The 16,905-nt window shown below is 46.6% G+C and overlaps 2 protein-coding genes across 4 annotated transcripts in view; one reads left to right on the top strand and one right to left on the bottom strand.

Moving 5' to 3' along the window:
* Nucleotides 1-16,905, top strand: part of prepl (prolyl endopeptidase like) — a 62,690-nt gene that overhangs the window by 26,773 nt on the left and 19,012 nt on the right. For all 3 annotated transcript variants that reach the window (XM_085980425.1, XM_085980429.1, XM_085980433.1), the window contains exons 8-9: nt 12,238-12,444; nt 15,955-16,130. In XM_085980425.1, coding sequence (XP_085836551.1) covers nt 12,238-12,444; nt 15,955-16,130 — 383 coding nt within the window. The remainder of the gene's footprint in view (nt 1-12,237; nt 12,445-15,954; nt 16,131-16,905) is intronic.
* On the bottom strand, nt 425-2,655 carry LOC147121063 (uncharacterized). Its single transcript, XM_085980438.1, has one exon. It carries the CDS (start codon nt 2,452-2,454, stop codon nt 1,054-1,056), a length of 1,401 nt encoding a protein of 466 aa, XP_085836564.1. The 5' UTR covers nt 2,455-2,655; the 3' UTR covers nt 425-1,053.

The following is a 16,905-nucleotide window of genomic DNA, read 5'->3' as shown; positions in this document are numbered from 1 at the left end:
TGTGAAGAGGATGTGAAGAGGCTTCAGGGGGATCTCAACAGGCTCAGTGAGTGGGCGAGAACATGGCAGATGGAATATAATGTGGATAAATGTGAAGTTATCCACTTTGGTAGAAAAAACAGGCAGAGTATTTCCTAAATGGTGAAAGATTGGGGAATGCAGATGTTCAAAGGGACCTGGGTATCCTTGTACATGAGTCACTGAAAGTGAATGTGAAGGTGCAGCAAGCCATTAGGAAGGCAAATGGTATGCTGGCCTTCATTACAAGAGGATTTGAGTACAGGAGTAAAGAAGTCTTACTCCAATTATATAGGGCCTTGGTGAGACCACACCTGGAGTACTGTGTACTGTTGGGTGAAAATAAATTCACATCTAATCTGTGGTAAAGTAAAAGGTGCAGTTTATTGAAAACAGAGCTCTGGGAGAAGCGTCTAAGACCCCGTGGTCTGTTCGAGCACCTTCTCCCCGATCAACAAAATTCACAAGCTTATATACAGTACAAGACTGGAGCACATCGATAGCCTTGATTACATTACTTATTCCTTGGCCAGTCTGGCTTCGTGGCAACAGCCGCCCCCCTCCCCAATTATATTCCTTCAAAACAACCTAATTATAACTTTACATCGTTAGCTAAGCCCCTTCTTTTAGTTCTGTCTTTTATCTAAGTTTGTCCAGTTATCTGGACAGCAGGGTCCTTTCTTACTTCATTGTGGCTTCGGCCGATCAGTGACTCGTGATTGGACATGGCTAACCTCGTTATTGCAGCTTCTCATATCTCCACATGCATAGTCACTTTTGTAGTTCAGTCCATTGTGTTTTTAAACTAGTCTCGACTGAAACTAGGTTGTCCTGCTGTGTCGCCCGACTGCAACATTCAACTGGTTCAAATCCCAATCCTTCAATCCCTCCTATTGGTCCCGGTACAAATTTAGATTTTGCCCCGGGATACCAACTTCCAATGCCGTTTCTTGCCATCCACCGGGTAGTCACCCTGTATTGAGGGTTGGGCTCAATTGTCCTGAGCTCGTCCTTCGTTGCTCATCATGTGACTCTTTACATGTGAGACTCGTTGTCCTCGTCGTCTTCTCCTGTTGCTTGCAGTTCGTCTGTCGTTGATAGCCAGGGTTTTATCGCATCTCCAGATGCTACTGGAATGCCAGCGAGGACCAATTTACAACATACTTTCAAAATCATTGTCATAACACAACATATTGTCATCACTACAACAACAATTATAAATCCATGTATCAAATACAATCCCCATGATCCTCCGAAGAGCCAGTCCAACCAACCTTCCCCTGAGGTTTGGTGTAATTTCTTTACCTCCTTTTGTATATGCTCGGCCAAATTGGTTATATTCTCTGAGCTATCTGGTATGTAGGTGCAGCACTCCGCGCCTATCATTGCGCATGTGCCACCTTCTTTAGCTAGGAGATAATCAAGGGCCATCCTATTCTGGAGAGCTATTGTTCTCATAGCCACCATTTCTGCACTTATTTCAGACGGGGCTTCAGCTGTGTCATTAGCTACTTTCTCTAATACCGATGCTACGAGTCGAATTTCCTTTATTGCCCTAGCCGTCCCATACCCGGGGAATAAAATAGCGAAGAACCGCTCTGTTTCTGTAATTGCCCTTTTGGAGCGATAATGGTGATGATCTGCTAGGGAGGGCAAGTGATGGATGTATGGCACCACATATCCCAAATAGCAGGACCCAGTCCAATTTCGTGGAAGCCATGGGTATGCCTTATGTCCGCAAATAAAATAGGTCCCGTTATAGGCAGTTAGGTTCATATTCGTTGTGAATGTGGAAAAGCCAGACTCGCCGTTACTCCCTGTGATTCCGTTCCATTTCCCCCCACTAGTGAGGTTTGTTAAACCAGTTGTGTTAAACCACCAAACTTCTAAGGGTGAACCTTGTTCGAGGGTTGTCCAATTATGTTTACAACGACTGTTTCCTGCTTCCAGATTCCCCTCTTCCCCTCTGCTTACATTCCTTATCCAACATATCGCCCCAACGGGTCTTCCTACCCCAGTTGTGTTTGTGAGGATAAGGTACGGTGGCTTTTCGCTTATATTATACACGGGTTTGTACCATCCTTCAAACATGTTTAAGGGATATCCTGCACTCCTGAACTGTACTCTTTGTTCCTCCCGTTTTCTGCTCTGGGTGTCCTTACCATTGGTACTACTGCTCGTATTGTTTCTACTAACTAACCACTCAGCCATTTGAATTACATTCAATGGTATTGGTCTAAGAGGGATTCCCCCTCTGGAGTGGATTGGGATATGGCTACATACCCAACATGCACTTTCTCCCTTGTCCCTTGCATACACATAACTCATATACAAAAAGGTATTAACATGTAATTCTCGCTTTTCCCATGCCGGGTGGTATGTCACTTTGGTCAATGCCACACATATTCCACAAAACAATACTATAGTCAAATACATTTTAAAGACGTATTAACAATTTTCCAAAGGGTTATTGAGATTGATTGCAGGTATCACCTGTTAGATATACAAATATGTATTTTAGTCCTTGTAGACCTTCAGTTGAGTCCAGTGTTTCCACCGCCCCATCCCCTTTATATCTATACATGCACACGGATCCCCAGTAATAAGGACTTGATGCGGTCCTGACCATTTTGGGGCAAAGCCTGGTTTTTCTGGTAAAATTTTAACCATTACCTTAGTTCCTGCTGGAGGGATATGTGGAAGTGCAGTCAATTCCAAATCTTTATCTCTTTCCTCCTGTCTATCCCTAGTTTACTGTCTCATTTCCTTTAACTGGTTACTTAGTTCCAAGACGTACCTACGGACTCTATCTCTCAGAGGGCCTATATCCTCTCCTCCTGTTATTATTCCATGGGGGAGTTGCATCGCTCTCCCCATCATTAATTCGTAAGGGGACAAACCCGTCGTTCGGTTTGGGCTCGCCCTTAACTTCATTAACACGGTTGGTAATACATTTACCCATTGCTGTTGCTTTTCCCCTAATGCCTTGGCTAAGGCTGTTTTCAAAGTCCGGTTCATTCGTTCCACCATTCCCGAACTCTGGGGATGGTAGGGAATATGGAATTTTTGCTTTATTCTCATCCATTCACATATCTTTTTCATTACTATCCCTGTAAAATGTGTCCCCTGATCTGAATCGATTTGGATTGGTACTCCCCATCGGGGAATTATTTCTTCTGCCATCATTCTTGCCACTGTGGTGGCTGTGCAGTCCCTAGTAGGGAAGGCCTCGACCCATCGAGTAAACTGGTCTATAATTACCAAGCAATATCTCTTCCCCCTGGAACTTGGTAATGGTCCGGTGAAATCTATTTGTATCTTTTCCCAAGGGCCTCTCGGTCTCGGCTGGTGGGCCATTCGTATTTTTACTGGCCGTCCTGGGTTATGCTGGGCGCATGTCAGACACTTTTGACAATACTTTGCTACATCCCTTCCTACACCTGGCCACCACCATTCTTGTCCTACCAGATGGGTCATCGCTCCTCTGCCCGCATGATCTATGCCATGGTGTAACTCCAAGAGTGTTTGTCGAATACAAGCGGGGGCTATTACCTTCCCGTTCTTTCGCCAAACCCCCTGATCATCTGCTCTACCTCCTACCCGATACCATTCCTGCCTTTCTCCCAGCGCGGTATCCTGGTGCAACCTTCTGATGTCTATCTGGTCTACCTGTGTACTTGCTACCGGTAGTTCCTGTTCTAATGCCTGCTGCGCTACCAAATCCGCGGCCCGATTGCCCTCTTGTTGGCGGGTTTCTACCTTCTGATGGGCTTTAATTTTTACGACTGCTGCCTGCTTTGGTGCTTTTGCAGCTTCCAAGAGGGCCCCTATTCGCTGTTGATGTCTGATAAGATCTCCTGCAGTGACAAATCCCCTTCTTCCCCAAGCTATCATATAATCGTGCACCACTCCAAACGCATATCTACTATCTGTGTAAATATTTACTGTTTTTCCTTCTGCCAGGGTCAGGGCCTCAGTGAGTGCTACTAATTCTGCCACTTGGGCTGATAATGCCCCGTCCAATCTGCCGGACAATACTGTTTCTAATTTTTCATTTACGACTGCCCACCCAGTTCGGGGAGACCCGTCAACATATTTTCTGGAGCCGTCCACGTACAGGGTAAGCTGTGGGTCTTCCAGAGGATCTTCCTCCAAAGGGTCTCCGTCTACTTCCTCATCTACTTCTGCACATACGTGGGGTTCCCCTGATCCCAGGATCCCTTCCGCGGGATTCTCCCCCGTATCCCTAACAGTTACCACTGATTCGTCCTTGGGTATTAGGACCGTCTCCCAACGTGCCCTTCGCATGTTAGATACTGACCGTAGCTTATTATTATTTAACATTTCTACTATCGTGTGTCTGGTATGGAGGATAATGTCCCCGGTCATTACTGTGGGCTCGCGAACCTTTACCGCCCACGCTGCGCAATCCAGTGCTGCTACACATCGTGATAATCCAGCGGCTACGGATGACTGTTTAGTGGAGTAATATGCTACCGGCCGTCGCCTGTCCCCATGTTGTTGGGTTATCACGGCGGCGTAGAACCCCCCTTCGTTTTCACAATGAATGTGGAATGGTTTCCTCATGTCAGGTAGACCGAGGCCAGGGGCCACTATCAGCGCTTGTTTTAAACTCCCATATGCCTGCTCCTGTTCTGGTCCCCACGCTACCAGGGTATTACCGGGACTCCCCCCCCCCCCCCCCCCCCCCCCCTTTCACCAATTTCTGGATGGGTTCCGCTATAGCTGCAAAGTTCGCTATAAAATTCCTGCTATAATTAAAGAGACCTAAAACCTTCCTGACTCCTCGTACTGAGACCGGTCGGGGCATCTCTTGTATGGCCTTCCGTCGGTCACCTGGCATGGCTCTGGTCCCCTGTGACAATTGTTGTCCCAGGTAAGTAACTGTGCTCTGCCCGATTTGAGCTTTCTTAGGGTTTATCTTGAACCCTCCTATTTCCAGGGCTTGTAGGACTTCAGTTAACGCAGCTGCATGTCCATGCTCATCTTCCGAGGCGATTAACAGGTCATCCACGTATTGCAATACAGTGCTGCGGTACGGGTTGAGGTTCACTGTTTCTAATAGTGAACTCATTACCCGGTGGAATACCGCCGGGCTGTTATGGAACCCCTGAGGTAGCCTAGTCCATGTATACTGTCTTTCCCCGACCGTAAAGGCAAACTTATTCTGGGATTCCTGGTCTAAAGGTAAAGACCAGAATCCATTAGCTATGTCCAAAACTGTAAAAATCTTGTGCTCCGAGTTCAAGGCATTTAAGATTGTGGATGGGCTGGCCACTATTGGGTGCAATTTGGGCGTTACCTTGTTTAATTCCGTATAATCAATAGTCAGTCGGAATGATTTATCCGGTTTGGTGACTGGCCATACGGGCGAGTTGGTCGTGCTTTCGGTAATCCTAATTATGCCCCTTTCTTCCAGATCACGCACTATTTCTTGTACCGCTTCCCAGGCTTCTGGTTTAATAGGGTATTGCTTATGGGGTTTGTGTTCCGGACCTGGAACCGTGATTGGCTCCATTTTTACCTGTCCGGTGTCCTGTTTTGTCTTAGCCCAAATCCCTTTCATAATTTTGCATATGGTCCCGTATGGTTTCCGTTCTAGTTCCCAATCCCTGCTCAAAGATGCTGCACTCCCCACCCTAGCCAAATTGGTGCATGGTTTATCTATACTGACCTTGGACCCATCTCCTTTGGACCAAACAATTTTATTTTGCGCGGAGTCCACCAATATGTTAAATTCTTTTAGCAAGTCTATTCCTAATATGGTACCTTCGTTATTTGGACACACACAAAAGTGGGCGGGGAGGAGTTTTCCTGTTAACTCTAAAACTTGTACTTCACTTTTATAAGCCTTCATTTTTATACCCCCTAATCCTACTATATATATATATTCCTTGGTTGTTGGAAGGGGCAAATCAGTCAAGGATACTGATGCTCCTGTGTCAACTAACATTTCACATGGTCGGCCCCCTAATAATGCTGCTACATAGACTCGGTTATCCGAGCCTCCTTTTACGGGGGTCGCCTCCCGTCATTGACTCTTCCCTTTCGACTTGAGGTACTCAAGAAAGTCCCTTCTATCCTCTGGACTGAGATAAGCGTCCTGTGTCTGGTCCACGTTTCCTTTCTTCTGCCAACAGCTGTAACTCTGGTGTCCTGGCTTACCGCAATAGTCACATCCCCCTTTCTTTCCACTCCTGCAATCCTTTGCCATATGTCCCATCTTCCCACAATTATAACAGTCCCCCTGAATCCTCTTGTTTGATTGTGATGCCTCCCCTGCTGCTACCCTTTCCTGTTTAACTTTTACACCTCCCTTTTCGGTGTGTTCAGATTCCTTTGCGTCTATCTGACATGCCCATTGAACTGCGAGATCATACGTAGGGGCGGCTACTACCCCCATTTTTAGGATGGCTTGGTGTGCCGATGAGAGTCCATCCTTAAACATCTGGATGAAGGGCTGGTCTGTTCGTTGTGGGTTTGCTTGCCCTGACGATTCGCAATAGGCGTCAAACAATCGTTCTCCGTAATCACTACTAGATTCTCCCTTTCTTTGCTTTATTGATTGGATTTTTCCCCAGTTTATAGTAGGGGCCCCAAGTGCCGTTTCTACTGCGATCTTAAAGGGCCCGTATGCTGCCCGCTGTGCCGCCAGTGCGGCACCCGCAGGTACTGCATCCGCCCACGCTCCGTCTTGCATGCCTGCAGCAGGGTTTACATTTCTCCATTTGTCGGCTGGGCATTTCGCCCTAACTAACTGGTGGATGTCTCGAGGATGTAAATCATGGATTTCCCATATTTCCTCTAAATTCCTCCAGAACTCTGAATTCTGACTACGGGGTTTAAGGGTTCCTAAATCTTTAAGAATGGTGTGGCGGATCGCCACCTAAACGGGCGCAATCCAATTTCCGTCCGTGGACAATAAATCGGGCACCTTGCCGTGTACGAGCAGTGGGTCGACGGCGCCTGCCAACCACTTGCCTTCTTCAGCCGCCAACTACGCCCCCCGGAGGTCAAGTACAGCACCTTCGACCGCGAGCTCCTCGCGCTGTACCTGGCGGTCCGCCATTTTTGGTTTTTGCTGGAGGGCCACCCCTTCACTGCATTTGTTGACCACAAACCCCTGACATTCACAATGGCAAAGACAACCGACCCCTGGTCCGCCAGGCAGCAGCGCCAGCTCGCGGCAGTGTCCGAGTTCACCACGGACATCCAACACGTCTCCGGCTGAGACAACGTGGTAGCCGACTGCCTCTCCCGCCCCGCCATCCACGCCGCACACCTGGCAGTCGACTACGCTCAACTCGCAGCAGACCAGCTCACGGACCCTGATCTGCTCTCCGCACCTACCAACCTACCAGGGCTACGCCTGGCCGACGTCGCCTGCGGCCCGACCGCAGTCACGGTCAAGTGCGACATATCCCTATCTCAACCTCGGCCCGTCGTCCTGGCGCCGCCGGGTATTCGAGATTTTCCACAACCTCTCCCACCCCGGCGCCCGCGCATCCATCAAATTGGTAGCCAACCGCTTTGTCTGGCGCGGCCTTTGCAAGGATGTGCGTACTTGGGCCAACTCCTGCCTAGCCTGCCAACGGGCCAAGGTGCAGCAACACACGAAAGCACCCCTCGAGGAGTTCACCGTCCCTTCACGTAGATTCGACCACATCCACGTGGACATCGTCGGGCCCCTGCCGCCGTCGCAAGGCCACACGCACTTGCTGACGATCGTCGACCGCACCACGCGCTGGCCCGAGGCAATTCCACTGACCTCTACCACCACCGCCGACATCGCCAGAGCCTTCGTCAGCACCTGGGTCGCACGGTTCGGCGTCCCCTCCGACATGACGTCGGACAGAGGTCCGCAATTTACCTCTGAACTCTGGACCGCCATCGCACGCAATCTCGGGGTGACCATTCACCGCACCACAGCGTACCACCCCCAAGCCAACGGACTGTGTGAGCGGTTCCACAGATCCTTGAAGGCATCTCTTCGAGCCAGCCAGTGTCGGTTGACTGACTCAAGCCAGCACACTCAGAGCCCGGTGAGCAGGTCCCAGTAGCTCGTCCACCGCCACACGGCCAACCTGCCCTCGAGCCAGTACACCCGGCTGCTCCACGCCCGGCCGTTCCACGTCCACCGGCGTCCTACAAGAGCCGCTCCGGCCGGCCCATCAGACCGCCGCACCGTCTCGTCCACACCTCCTAAGCGGATTCTGGGGGGAGCTGTGTGGCGGATCGCCACCTAAACGGGCGCAATCCACTTTTCCGTCCGTGGACAATAAATCGGGCACCTTGCCTTTAAGAAGCATGCTGCCTTTAAGGCATGACAAAGGAGCAGGCGTCGCCCTCAGTGTGTACTCAAAAGCGCGGGCGTCGCCCTCATTCTGTTTTCGGGTTTAGCAGAGAGAGGAGCTGAGGCAGCCATCTCTCAAGAGAATGTAATAAAAGCCATGTGTTCCTCAGATCGGTTCGGCCTCCATTCATGTTCCGCGGCAGCCTCAACAATGGCTTGTTTTTCAAGAGGGGCGAAAGCCCGATAGCGACTTTGAGCTGGCACTGGGTGTCGTATTACGGGTGCCATCGGCACTACTGGAATATCATTTTCGTCTCTAGGTGGAGCCGAGGCATACGGCGGGGGGTTTTCTTTATCCCGTTCATCTCCTTTTCCCTTGCCTGTCGATTCCATCCTTTCTACTAAAGTTTCTAATTCTGCTATTCTTATTTCTTGTTCTTCCATCTTACTGGTTTGTGTCTTAACCCTTTTTGTTAACATTACTACCTGATGTATTAAAATTACTCCTGCTTTCTTAGTTTTCTTTTGTTTCTGCTTTTCCCACCACTCCCGCTGTGTTATTGGTTTTTCTAGTGGATCCCACCCATCTTTCTTCATTTTATCGATCAAACCCTTTTGGTCGTCAGCATAGAGCCGACTCATCGATCCTGGCGGACCCCAGTCTGGGCCTCCGCCTTCCGCCATAATGTATTAAAAAAAAAATGTTCACTAGTTTACCGCGTTCCGGTCCACCCTAGTAACTCATTCTCAGAGGTCTTACCTATCGTCCACCACTAGATGGTGGCGGTCCTGACTTGTAACTATCCCTGTCAGAGGTGCTCGTCTGGCACTTGCAGGCTCTAATACATTGGCACAATACGTCACTTAATGCAATCCACCAGATCCCGCAACGCAACACAGCAGAGAGACTTTTAGTCTGTCTCGGATTCCCAACTAACTCTGGCCTTCACGTGGGGCCCAGTCGCCCTCTTAATTCCGGCTCAGTATGGGTCCTCGAGACGTTTACATTCCGAAATAACACATCAGGTTTCAATCAACTTAACTACTATTTAAACTGCATCTCTCACCCGTCACGGATACCAGATTCTTTCGATACTGCGTTGCTGTCACACCGCCCTTCCGAGTGATCCAATTTCTGGACGGTCAAAGATCTGACTACTCGCCCCGCTCACTGGTGTAGGCGGTCTTCCAGCTCTGCAGTACCCTGCTCGCTGCGCCAATTTGTTGGGTGAAAATTAATTCACATCTAATCTGTGGTAAAGTAAAAGGTGCAGTTTATTGAAAACAGAGCTCTGGGAGAAGCGTCTAAGACCCCGTGGTCTGTTCGAGCACCTTCTCCCCGATCAACAAAATTCACAAGCTTATATACAGTACAAGACTGGAGCACATCGATAGCCTTGATTACATTACTTATTCCTTGGCCAGTCTGGCTTCGTGGCAACAGCCGCCCCCCTCCCCAATTATATTCCTTCAAAAACAACCTAATTATAACTTTACATCGTTAGCTAAGCCCCTTCTTTTATTTCTGTCTTTTATCTAAGTTTGTCCAGTTATCTGGACAGCAGGGTCCTTTCTTACTTCATTGTGGCTTCGGCCGATCAGTGACTCGTGATTGGACATGGCTAACCTCGTTATTGCAGCTTCTCATATCTCCACATGCTTAATCACTTTTGTAGTTCAGTCCATTGTGTTTTTAAACTAGTCTCGACTGAAACTAGGTTGTCCTGCTGTGTCGCTCGACTGCAACATTCAACTGGTTCAAATCCCAATCCTTCAGTACAATTTTGGTCTCCTTACCTAAGGAAGGATATACTTGCCATAGAGGGAGTGCAACGAAGGTTCACGAGATTGATTCCTGGGATGGCGGGACTGTCGTATGAGAAGAGATTGAGTAAACTAGGCCTGTATTCTCTTGAATTCAGAAGAATGAGAGGGGATCTCATTGAAGCATACAAAATTATTACAGGGCTTGATAGGGTGGATGCTGGGAGAATGTTGGCTGGGGAGTCTAGAACCAGGGGCCACAACCTCAGGATAAAGGGTAGGCCATTCAGGACTGAGATGAGAAGAAATTTCTTCACACAGAGGGTGGTGAATCTCTGGGATTCTGTGCCCCAGAGGGCTGTGGAGGCTCCGACATTGGGTATATTCAAAACAGAAGTCGATAGATTTCTGACTAGTAAGGGCATCAAGGGATATGGCGATAAGGCTGGTGAATGGAGTTGAGGCAGAAGATCAGCCATGATCTCATTGAATGGCGGAGCAGGCTCGAAGGGCCGAATGGCCGACTCCCGCTCCTATTTCTTATGTTCTTATCAGCGAACATTCCCATTTCTGACCTTACCAGGGTACTATGTGCAGTATTGGGCTTCGCAATATAGGAAGAATTTTGAGTCTCTTTAGCGAGGGGATAATGCAGATTCACTAGGATGCCGCCTGGTATGAGGAAATATAAATATGAAGAAAGGCTTGGAAAAATTGGGGCCTTTTTCATTAGAACAATGCAGATTACAGGGCAATATGATAGAAGCTTTTAAAATTATGAAAGGATTGATTGAATAGAACAGATGAAAGTCGATTGCGTTCAGTATTGAGGGCCCCAGAACAAGGAGCCATAGATATAAGATTAAATTGAAGAGATTTGGAACAGAGAGCAAGAGTAACCGCTTTATACAGAGAGTTTGTGAGGCTGTGTAATTCACTTTCAGGGTTAATGGTTGAGGTAGAAACTATGTCAATATTCAAGATTAGATTGGATGGGTGGATGAAGGACGAGTAGCTGAAGGGATATGGGAACAGGTTTGGTAAATGTAATTCGGAATATTTGCTCAAATGGAAGATAAATGCCAACATGGACTCTTGCCAAATGGCCTGTAACTTCTATGTATTTCTGTTTGTTTTAGCATTATAACTGATGTTTTCTGCAAATACTTCAATTTCTTCGACACTATATATTGCTCTGTGCATAAAAGCTAAAGAAAAAAATATTTTACTGAACCGGTAATGGTTTTGTGAAATGATTTTACTTGAACTTTATACAGAGGAAAATATATGCCTATGGATTTCTGAACTAATGGCGTTTATCACTTGGTTACCACAAGTAATCTGTCACCCCACTAGTGCTGTAAAACATGTTACAATCTTTCTAGCAATATCTGCTTTGGAACCATCAGTGTCTATACCATAACCTCATAACAGACAGAATAGTTCTTTAAGTGAAGTGGATTGCATGATTTGGTCTGATGCTAGCTAACACCGTATGAAAAAATATTTAATAGTTGTATTAACATAGACATCAGAACCTACTGATAGAGGATACAGGAGTTCTTGTGTGGCCTCCAAGTACAGGAAACCTTTTTTTATCCGGCACCGACGGGACCGGCGTGGTGCCGGTTGATCAAAAAGTCCGGATTACAGAGAGGTATACTTACCAAGGTACGAGAGCCCCAGTTACACGGCACTTGTGCAGGAGTCCCGGTTACACGGCCACAGATCCAGGAGTCCCTGTTGCACGGCCACAGGTGCAGGACCCCCGGTTACACGGCCACAGGTGCAGGACCCCCGGTTACACGGCCACAGGTGCAGGACCCCCGGTTACACGGCCACAGGTGCAGGACCCCCGGTTACACGGCCACAGGTGCAGGAGTCCCTGTTGCACGGCCACAGATCCAGGAGTCCCTGTTACACGGCCACAGGTGCAGGACCCCCGGTTACACGGCCACCAATATATAGTAAAACTTACCTGAACCTACTCCTGAATTTTGCCGGTTGAGAGATTTCCAAATATTTAGGTGCCGGTTAAAAGAGAGTTTCCTGTATTTTGTTATTTGTTGCATAAAATAATGTTGGGACTTGGGGAGGGGGAGTTACATTTAAACAATGAAGCCCTTTTCCCCCCCCTTCAGCTCCCATCTTGGGCTTGTGCTATTGAGTCTGAAGATAACCTAAAGTGCAAGGCAAACCAGTTTTCCTTTCAGCTCTCCTCTCCAGTGCAGCCACCAGTGGGTCTTCTGTATTCAATAGAAGATGATGAGCTCTATATTCAAGAAGATGAAACTCGGCCAAATATTACAAGGGACTATAAAGTGACGCGTTTAAAAGCACCAAGCATGGTAAGATGTTGTCTAGTAGTTATGTTACTGAACTAATAATCCAAGAGAACATGATTTAAATCCCACTCAAACCAGCAGTTTGAGTATTTGAATTCCGATTTCAGTTTTATTAAAAAGAAATCTGGAAATAAAAAGTTAGTATAAGCAAAAAAGTGACCATGAAGCTGTCAGATTGTTGTAAAAATCCAATTAGTTCACCAATGGTCCAGATATTCCGATCGCAGGCCTCCTGCAGGCGGAGGACTGCAATCTGGAAAAATCTGCGCCCTTACCTGAGGGCTCCCGGGAAGCACACGCTTCCGATCCTGGGCCTCTCCAAACTCCAAGTGCGCAGGGCCCACGTATCCCAGAGGCGCAGGTAGTTCGCAAGCGTCCCTGGGATCACGTGGGCCGTGGGGAGCCAATCACAGAAGGGAATCTCCCTTCATACATTTGACAGGAAGACCTGTCAAATATATGAATGGAGATCACCCCCAAAACATAGTAAAACTTTAAATACATTTTTAAAAAATCACATTTTTAAAATGACTTGAAAATACAATAAATTAACTATTTTAAACAAAACTTTAAATTTTTGAAAAAGATAAAGTTTTTTACGGGGCTAAAAATAAACTTGCCTTTTTTTAAAAGTATTTTTAAGTGATCAATCAGTGGGAATTTAAAAAAAAAACTTTTTTCAACTCTTATCCTGGTAAAAGCAGGCCTTACGCCTGCTTTTAACAGGCGCAAGAATTGTAAGGGTTTTCTGCGGGCGGAGGGTCTCCAAAAAGCGGAACTATCTGCCCGCAGAGGCCCTTCTCCAGGGCAGCCGGAGGATCTGTCAAGAGGATTCTTGACGGATCGGGAATGCCTGTTTCCGGCGCATGCTCAGTGCATGCCTGAAACCAGCATTTCCAATGTCCCTACGGGTGGGTATCCGGCCCAATGTCTTTTAGGAAGTTACCCAGTCTAGCCTATATGTGACTCCAATCCCACACTATCATGGTTGACTCTTAACTGTCCTCCTAAAGTGGCTTTGCAAGCCATTAGTTGGCAGGGCAACTAAGGATGGACAACGGCTTCCGCATCCAAAGAACGGATATATAAAGGCAAGTGTTCCCAGGGAAATGGTTATGATTGTATAGGTATGATGTTGTAAATGGTTTCTGCTGCTCAGGACATGTTCCCCTTATGTTTCAAAACTGCTGCCTTACCCCCCCCCCCACCCACCGCCCTTTTAAAAAAAAAAAAAAAAAGAACCATGACCTCTCTATCCTTTCAAATTATCACCCCATCTCTAACCTCCTTTTCCAGTGCTAACCAAAATCACAAACGACATTCTCTGTGACACTGACCATGATGAATTGTTCCTCCTCGTCTTCCTTGACCACTCCTCGCCTTTTGACATGGTCGACCACACCACCCTCCTCCAACGCCTCTCTTCCATTGTCCAACTTGGTGGGACTGCTCTCATTTAGTTTCATTCTTACCTATTCACTCGTAGCCAGAGCATATACAGAAGTGGCTTCTCTACCCTCAGCATTATCTCTGGAGTCCCCCAAAGGCTCTCTATTTGCCACCATTGGCATTTGGATGACATCATCCACAGACGCGGGGTCAGATTCCACATGTATACTGATGACACCCAGCTCTACCTCTCCACCACCTCTCAACCGGTCCATTTGCCCCTGCGCAGAGTAGACAGTCTGAGAAATTATTTGTTAAATATATTTGTCACACGGTTGTGGTCGGGGCCGTTTTCTGCAATTGGTTTCAGATGTACTGTTAGGCTGAGAAGATATAAAACATGAAAAGAAAAGTAAGCAGAACAGAGGGAATTAAATCAACATAGTTCAGACCTTTCCTTCCTGAGAAATAATTTAAGTAAAGTACACCAAGCTTACAGTGATACTTCCTGTTTTTCACTGAATTATTAGGATATGCTATAGATATTGTGAAAAATCCCTTTCTAACCCATGTTGTATTATAAATAGGCTCACTGAGTTTGTGTATCTCATCCTGGTACACATTGCATTATTATTATGATAAAATGGGGAGACTTCTGTATTCATAAAGTTTTAAATTGACTACGGCTAAAAAGGTAGCCATCTTCTTTACCAATTTCAGAATCAAAGCCCCAAAATAAAATTGCATATGGCACTAGGCCAGGTTGGCAGATCTGGAAGTTAGGCAGGATATGTTGGCTTTCTTGTAGATGCTAATTAAATTGTACATGGTCAAGGCATTAACAGGTACTCGGGAAGGTGAGTTTACCCCTAGAGGCACCTGGAGCTGACGAGCCACGATTTTCACCCACTCCACTGAACAGGCGGCAAGGACACCCAGAACTGGCAGGGTCCTTTTTAGCATCTGCATGTTGGGTCTCAATGACGTCCAGACCCACGCTGGGTTGGACTGGCGGAAAACTCACTGCCGTCTCCCACTCGGGCTTCCTTGTAAAAATTGCATGATGCCATTGGGACCCAACATGCATTTTTGGCCGGGTGTCCTTGCTCAGCGGAGCAGGTAATCATGGCTCGTTGGCTTCCAGCGGCTCTAGGGCAGGTAAGTGGCCTGGGCAATTTTAACTGCCCACTCACTGATTTCCGCTGAACGGGTGGGGTTAAAATCACACTTGGAGCCTCAGAAATCAGACTACATGTGAACAATTGTTTATCAGCATTCTGTGACGTGGTTCGAATCATTGAGTCTTTTAACCATGGATAAGTTGACTGCTGCGACATCAGAGGTTTATGGTCTGAAAACAATCTTACTGTTTTTAAGTATTGTCCTGATTTAGTATTTTGCTGTATCATTTAGCTTCTGTGTATTAACTAACTTGTAAATGAATCCGACCAAGTAATTCTAAGCTTGTATGCATTGGTCTGCTATTTTCCACCTTTCAGGAGAGGCAGAAGAATTTGGTGGACACCCCACATTATCCCAAGTACCATATATTATAATTAGGGCTTAATTGTTAATCATGGGCACGTTATCCCATGAAATGAACAAAAAACCTTTGTTGGTCCATTCACAGCACATGTAAGGAGACTTAGGCTGCTTTCACCATGATCACAAGGCAAAAGTGTTGGGGGTTATTAAGGATGAGGTGGCACCCATTGACTCATGTTTCCTGTTCATCAGAAATAAAATTAATACATAACAATTAAAGGATAAATGCGTGAGAAGAAAAAGATAGGTGAGTGAGAGGGCACACTTTATTGCTGACAGAAATGGGCTCTCTGTCAGCCCAAAATTGGTACTGAGCTATATGAGTAATTGAATTGAAAGGAGTCTAATAAATGTTAGAACATTGTGACGGGGGGTGGTGGGCCTGATGAGAGAAAAGATGATGTCACCAGAGAGTATGTAGCCTCACATGACTGATACTGCAAGTTTAATTGTGCAAGTAGGTTGTTGTTAAATATTCATCACTTTATTATACACATTTTAATGAGACTAATGTTGAAAACATCTTTTTGAGAATGCAACTATTGCAGCAATTACTTACATGGTTATTTTTATTTTCAGGATGGTACTTTGGTACCCATCGTGGTTTTTCATAAAACGACATTGAATCAAATGAACAAAAATCCTTTGTTGGTCCATGTCTATGGAGCTTATGGCATGGATTTGAATGTTGGCTTTAAACCAGAGCAAATGGTGTTATTGGAAGATGGTTGGATTTTAGCCTATTGTCATGTTAGGTACTGTCTCCATGCTTCATTGGCATTTCATCAAGTTAAGGTGTTGCCTGTCATGGTGTCAGGTTATGCTACTGCTTTGAGTTAAGGGGTTGTCTAATTTTATAATTTATGGTTTGAGGCTTCAGGAAGGTAAATTGTTTTTTGGTTACTGTCACATATGGACTGATTTTGTTTATAGTGATTACTTCTGAAACTATGGTCCTTTTGATTCCTCAGAAAATGAAATATTTCTGTTTTTTTATTCAGCAAATTTATAAAGGTGCAGGGTGGAGTGTCACCTCAGTCAGAGAGGCTAAATCTGAGGGATATTTTCACAAAGACAATGGGGGGGGGGGGGGGAATTTTCACATTTAAAAAAAAAAGGTAGGTTTGGGTCAGATGGGAAGTTAAAGTGTTAAAAATCTGAATCCTGACCAGAACCCACCTCCAACCTGTCAATTTGTGGTTTTGATGGGGGCAGGCAGCCAACCCGTTCCCAGGAGGCAGGTCATCATTTAAATATTATAATGAGGCTGGAAGCCTCTGATTTAACCTCCATTTTGAATTTAACTTTAGCTGGTTGGGTTTTGCAGGTCTCGTAAAAACCGCCATTCTCAACTTACCTCCTGGATCCAGCTTCCATACCTAACCCACCCCTGCAATCGGAGACCCCGCCCACGAGGCCTCCAATTCCCCTCCCCTTCCTCCGTGCTCCTTCAGCCCCCGATTTGTTGCTCTGGCTCCTGATCTAGCATTCCGGCCCCCGATCGTTCCCGACCGCTCCTCTGGCTTCACC

The sequence above is a fragment of the Somniosus microcephalus genome, chromosome 3 (assembly GCF_052327205.1).
Source record: "Somniosus microcephalus isolate GS21.2 chromosome 3, FLI_Smic_1.0, whole genome shotgun sequence".
In the NCBI taxonomy this organism is placed as follows: Eukaryota; Metazoa; Chordata; class Chondrichthyes; order Squaliformes; family Somniosidae; genus Somniosus; species Somniosus microcephalus.
The sequence above is the reverse complement of the archived record's forward strand: the minus strand, read 5'-3'. Positions and strand labels throughout refer to the sequence as shown.

What these genes read in the sequence shown, in the direction of transcription:
- LOC147121063 (XM_085980438.1), bottom strand. Translation starts at nt 2,454, where the DNA reads ATGTATTTGACTATAGTATTGTTTTGTGGAATATGTGTGGCATTGACC.